General features: G+C 39.8%; 1 protein-coding gene across 2 annotated transcripts in view; it reads right to left on the bottom strand.

The window, feature by feature from the left end:
* The window catches only part of LOC122536906 (homeobox protein Nkx-2.4), a 44,502-nt gene that overhangs the window by 34,022 nt on the left and 3,668 nt on the right, over window positions 1-6,812 (bottom strand). For both annotated transcript variants that reach the window (XR_006308508.1, XM_043669691.1), the window contains exon 2: window positions 3,476-3,780. Coding sequence is in view for 1 of the 2 variants with exons in the window: in XM_043669691.1 (XP_043525626.1) it covers window positions 3,476-3,780 (305 nt within the window). In the remaining variant the exon portion in view is untranslated. The remainder of the gene's footprint in view (window positions 1-3,475; window positions 3,781-6,812) is intronic.

Here is a 6,812-nt window from a genome sequence, read left to right as displayed (position 1 = left end):
ATATATATATATATATATATATATATATATATATATATATATATATATATATATATATATATATATATATATACACGTATATATGTAGGTACGTATATAAAACGATCGACTCTCACAATCAGTCGCGTTTCGTCTCTGTCTCTCTTTATCTTTCTCTCTGTCTCTCCCTCTTTCGCTGTCTCTCCTTCGAGCCACTCTTTCCGCGTCCCGTTTCCAAGGCTGGCCTTCATGGCCAGTATTCACAGCTCGGGCGAGATCCGAGTACCATCGAGTCTGAAACTCGTTATCGAAACTTATTCGCGCGCGAGCGTACAACCAGCGGTATCTCGCCCCTGGCGAGACCACGCGAAAATCCGCGGCTGATTGCAATCAGCCCTCTTTGCGGACTTCCGCGCTCAATTCCGCATAGACTTTGCCGAGTCATCGACTCGGGGGAGTCCCTGACGACTTCCGGTTTAGGGAGCGACGCGCGCGAACGCACGCCTCCCGCCTGGTACACCATTTGACGTCTTGTTTCGAGTCTCTTCCCCCTTGCTCGATTCCTCCAAAGACTCTGCGCAGAATCTCTCGCAGGAGATCCGTTTGATCTCAATTATTGCGTTTCGAGAAGAAATGTTGAAGAAAGAAGAGTGTGGTAGAGAATTGAGATTGATGATGATGATGATGATGATCATATTCTCAAAGAAGAAAGACAAAGTGTTTCTCTAGTTTTCTGTAGAAATGTATAATAATTTATAATAATAGATTATGTAGAATGCATAACATGATATTTGACAAGTGGTATTTATTATGTTACAGGTAATTCATTGCGTTGAAAATGGGCATTTCTGCTGGAGTTTGAAGCTGATGATGATTATGAGTTCTTCAAGGGAAAAGAAGAAAGAAGGTTGCAGAGAGAAAATAAAATATGTTTAGAGAACCTTATGAGTAGAAGATGTATACATGTGTTTATGATATTTGACAACATGGCATTTATTGTGTTGCAGATAATTCATTGCGAAAATGATCATTTTTGCTACTTTTTGCTAGAGTTTTCAAGTCGATGATGATGATGATTATGAGTTCCTAAAGGAAAGAAAAAAGAAGAAGGTTGACAAGACAAAATAGTTTTTGTGGAATGAAATGTTTAGAGAATTTTATGAAAGAATTAAGTTAATACCTGTAATAGCGAAAGATATATCTATACATAATGTGATATCTAATGTATTATAGATGATTCATTGTGAAAATGGTCAGCTGATCATTGTTGCTACTTTTTGAAGTTGATAATGATGGCTACGAACTCTTAAAGGAAGAAAAAAGAGAGAGAAGAACAGAATGAAATGTGTTTAGAGAATTTTATAAAAGAGTTTATTGTTAGTTAATACCTGTGACAGTGAAGATGTATACATGTACTCGTGCAGAGTGTAATATATAATATTTGACAACGTGGTATTTATCACATTACAGGTAATTCATTGTAAAAATGGAAAAATTGGTCATTCTTGCTACTTTTTCGTCATTGATGATGAGATCGACATTTCGATCACTGACGAGAAGTTCGATTGTGCGTGTTTTAGGCTTTAGACAAACGACAAGCGGATTAAACGGAGAGACGCGCGGTAGACAAAACGGTAGACTGAACGAGGGGACGCGAGCGACCAGGATGCAACCAATGAGCTGCGCAACAATTATTTATTGTTACCAGACTGGCGTATCGTGCCGGGCAGACCTGTCTGCCCAATGAAGATTGCTCGTTAAAATCTGATTCTGGCTTTACCGCTTTAAACGGTCACCGCCGAAACCATTTGCTTAACCACGGCCAAATCGGCCCGTGTACACGAACGAGACCAAAGGATCTATCTAAGCCTAATTAAACGTACAATATAAAACATATTATAACGTGTACAAGTTTTATAACACACATGGTGAAGATGTGGAGGAATATTTGTTTTCAATAAGAAGAAGTAAGAATGAAAAGGTAAGAGAACGTGATGGAATCACAATGAATGATTAATTTATGTTTGAACAAAGATTTATTTTATCTGCTCTTTCTAGGCCTCAAGCGCTTTCGTGAAACGTTAATTCGATAATTGGCGATTCGGTGGGCCAGCGATGGAGAAAAATTTCGGGTTCCTAAGACAATATTTACATGTCGTTCAGCCGGAGTGACTCTCCGGGTTGACGATTCTACCTGCTTGAATTCCATTTCTCGTGCTTCGAACAAACACACTTCTCCGAAGCAGTTTTCAACGCATTGGCATCGTCCTGCACGATTTGCTCAACACTTTCACCAGCGGAGTTAGCGAACGCGTGCAAATAATATCTACCTATCACTTCAACGCGCTGAACATCACTCAAAAATAGCCGACACCTAGGTGACACTCTCTCTCCTGGAAAAGTTTCTCATCTGAGGATGATATATCTCGTTGCAAATTTATTCATATGCCAACAATCCGAACATTCTAGAACACGTGGCCGGAAACAAGTAATGGAAATACCCTGCCAGAGAGCAGAGAACCGATAAGATCTCATGAACAGGTATTTATCCTAAATTCCGTCAATTAGGTATACTCGTAGGTTTAATGGTTTAACAGCTCAACGATCGGCTGAAAAAAAAAAACGTCCATTAATTTCAGGGATTTCCCGAGTGTTGGAAAGTCCGTCCTCAGCGGCAATCGAACGTCTATTCGTCAGTAGTTGCCTCGACATTTCCGGCTAACAACTCCGACGCAACCAACGCCCCTGAGGTCGATCGATCCGATTGGCCGAGAGACGTAGATACACCCACGCGTACACCCACCACCTGCTCCCTGCAATTAATCTCCTCTCAGCAATTAATCCTCATCGCGTGCGTGCGTGCGTGCGTGTATGCGTGTGTGCACAATTTCAAGCACCGTGTTCTGGTAACAGAAGTAGCTGGACCCCGATCCGGCTGATCGAAATCGAGATGGATCACCGTTGTTGCTACATTGTAATTAGCTGTTGCGCGAAAGTTACAGGGAGCACGAGTATAAAACGTCTGGTGTTTGAAAACATCTGACGAAAGAAGAAAGGTATTTATTTGAATTTCTTAATCGCCTATAATAGGGGTGGGTGTTGAAAATTTTCTAAAATTGACATTTCAGATTCTGAACAAAAAATGTATTATATATATATATATATAGAGAGAGAGAGAGAGAGAGGATTGCAACGTTGCTGAAAGTGGCCAGTTCGTTCAAAAACGTTCGTGTTATAAAACGCTGTGACTAACGATAGGTAAATGTTTGCTGAACAACAGATTCCTATAACGATTCTGTCTCAGGCTTACTCTCATTGTCCTAATCAAACTTCTCGAACGAGTACACAGTCGGTATACCGAATGTACACCTACATAATTCAGATTTAATTTTTTTCTCGCAGTTTTACAGTTTCACAGTGGATCGGTGGATCGATAAACGCTGGGGGCGCGTGATCGACCAAGACAAAACCAGGAAGATAAACATTCGACACGTACCTGAGTGGGCGTAAGGTGAATTAGGGCGGCTAGGTGTTCCCGTTCAGGCGCGCTCAGGTATTTCTGCTGCTTGAACCGCCTCTCGAGCTCGTGAACCTGCTGCTGAGTGAACAGAACGCGACGCTTTCGTCTCTGGGGAAGGTGGGGGAATTGCATCGCGCCGACGCCCATGCCGACACCGACGCCGACGCCGACGCCCACTCCCATGCCCGACGACTTGGTCACGTCGCCCATTGACTGGCCCACCGAACAGCCGGCCATGTTGGTCCCGGCGCCCGCTGCTGCGGCGCCCATTAGTCGCGAGACTGTAACAAAACATTGGAAATATCGATGATGACACCTTGTTTTTCTTCTTCTTCTTCTTTTTTTTTTTTCTTTCTTCAAATCTACATCGTGAAACGAAGAAAAATAATTATTTGTCTGATCGTGCGTAGATACCTACATATCAAGTATTTTTGCTTCTTTCTTTTATTGAAAGTTTAAGGTCGTCAAACTGATTGTAAAGCCAAAGAGCATAATAGGTATTTCTGTTATTTAGGTAGGTAAGTTTGTCAGATATTTTACTAAAACATATAAATTTCTGTATATTAAATTTCTATACATGCTTCTTTCTTTTATTGAAAGTTTAAGGTCGTCAAACTGATTGTGAGGCCAAAGAGCATAATAGATATTTCTGTTAGGTAAGATATTTTACTGTAACATATGAATTTCTGTATATTAAATTTCTGTACATGCTTCTTTCTTTTATTGAAAGTTTAAGGTCGTCAAACTGATTGTGAAGCCAAAGAGCATAATAGATATTTCTGTTACTTAGGTAGGTAAGTTTGTCAGATATTTAAAACATATAAATTTCTGTACATGCTTCTTTCTTTTATTGAAAATTTATCAATTATCAAACTGATTATCAAGCCAAATAGAAGTGCAATAGATATTTCTGTTATTTAAGTAGGCAAGTTTGTCAAATGTTTATCAATGAGATGACAGAAACTTCCTCTTGAAATTACTGCAATATCTATGTCTGTTGAATTTAAAAAGTAGGTAAGTAGCATGTAATGTTGTTGTCTAATCTGGAAAAAGCAATTATCCATTACAAAAATGTTTCCTTTCCTTTCAAGACGACATCGAAATACCTTTCTGGTGAACCTACGCTACATTGATGTGTCTATTCAAACTAGAAATCTTTACAACTGTAGCTCATCTGCATTACTTTCATCACATTTTCTCAATCTGTGTGCCCCATTACGAGAGAATCATCAGTGCGCATTCTTGCATCCCTGGCTGCCAAGGAACATTCAACTCACGTCGTCGATGTAGATGTTGCGAAGAATGGCCCGAGATAATTTATCCCGTTGGTGAATCGCCGCTGGTGGATCGCGAGGAGGAGGCGAGAGACACGCGAGAGACATATACCGCGAGAAAAGAAGCAACAGCACCGACAGGGAGAGAGCCTACGAGGTCGAGCCTCTGAACTCGAGCTACTGAAACCCAACGAGCAGTCCATCCCTTGTCAGTTGGCGAAGGGCTGTCAAGAACGGACACGTCCCGGCCAGGACAAAAGGAACGATTTAGCCGCGCAAAGTGCTACGTCATCGAGCACGGGAGGTCTCCACGAACCAAGTCTCCCGAATTATTATGTATTATGTCTGTGAGAACGTATTCTCGGCCTGTCAGTCCGTGGCCCGCCTCACCGAAAGAAATACCACTCGAGACACCAAACACCGACCGAATTTGTTTACGGTGAGGCCGGTGATGCGTTATCCAGGAGTTAACCCACGCTGAAAGATTCACCACTTTGAACTCTACGTTAGACTCTAAAAGTAACGAAACGGTACTTTTCACGGAAAAACGAAAAGGTTCCACGGTTTACTTAACTGTGAATTATCGATCGATGCTTTTAACACTAGATGAAATTATTATATTTTATAATATAGTAATAGTATTACTATATTTAATATAGTATAATAGTATTATAGATTAACACTATAACTACCAAGATGGTCGAAATGTTGTGATATTTGTGAAATATTTTTATAGATGTGAAACAGCTAGCAAAACGTACGAATCGAAGCTTGTATATTATAATTATAATTATACTTCTATAATATAAGGTTATTCTATTTCTTTTACTTCGACTTTATAGTAGTCTCTAATGGAAATTTTATGCTAGTTGTTCTAGGTTCAGTCAAACAAGGTACAAGTTTCACAAAATTTTATGGAATGCAGCCATCTGTATTCTGAGAGAGAGAGAAAAAGAATGACAAATGATTGTATTGACGATACAAGGATATTAAATTACTAGCGTCGATAATTATATTCCAAGAGTCGTAAGTTCCAAGACGATCGTCGATGAAACGCTGACCAGGGGCCAGGACAATAGAAGCCCAGTCGAGGAATGACGAGTTCAAAGTATCGATGGAACCTCGAGGTGAACACACAAGGCTGGATCACATTCGCTCGAGCGTGCAAGATCATCATTAAGCAAATTGACGTCTTCTACCTGGCCACCGAAGTCGAATCGAGCCCAAGTTGGAAAAAGAATGCAGAACAACCGGATAATTATGTGGTACTATGACGGACAAACACAAAAATATTCTGCTCCTCGTCGTTGAAGAGTTGAAGTGTGATTTCTTTACAACAAGGAACTTCGACAAAGCAACTTCGTTTTTAAGAAGATTGTGGATTAATTGTACCTGTCGGTTAAATTACTTTAAGAGCGTTTCAATTTTACTTCAAGAGCGTAAGCAAGATTTATCCCAAAAGCTGAAATTTACATTCAACAGAGTAAAATTCAAGACACGAGCAAGATTGTTGATTCCAAGAACGGATTGCAGATCATGTTTCATACCGTAGAAGAATCGTTTCATATCGTCAAAAGAATAAGCAAACTCTTGTTTCGAAGGCTACGGACTTTCTTCCCTATCCATCTTATTCCTCGTTAATTATCAAAGAGTAACACGATAAAATCTTCCCATTTTCATTCAGGTATCTATCATCTACTAACGACGATATCGAAAAACTTATTCCCTTAAAAGCAAAATGTCACGTTTCATATTGTAGATTACTGTGGGCTCTCTATGAGGAGGAAGATGCAAGCTTTTGTATCGAGGACGATATATTTATCTTGTTCTTAGCTAATCATCAAAGAGTAACAATAGCGATGAAATCTTCAGGTATCTGTCATCTACTGACGATAATTTCGACATTGAAAAATCTTTCAGCATACCGTCAATGTATTAAGAACTTCGTTCCAAAAACAAATAAATTATTATGTTATTCTATCGTAGGTGTGTATTGTCTGTTCAAACTGAATACGACGTTTCATTGCTTTTTTTTCGCA

Source organism: Frieseomelitta varia, unplaced genomic scaffold (assembly GCF_011392965.1).
Source record: "Frieseomelitta varia isolate USP_RPSP 00005682 unplaced genomic scaffold, Fvar_1.2 scaffold_876, whole genome shotgun sequence".
Taxonomy (NCBI): Eukaryota; Metazoa; Arthropoda; class Insecta; order Hymenoptera; family Apidae; genus Frieseomelitta; species Frieseomelitta varia.
The sequence above is the reverse complement of the archived record's forward strand: the minus strand, read 5'-3'. Positions and strand labels throughout refer to the sequence as shown.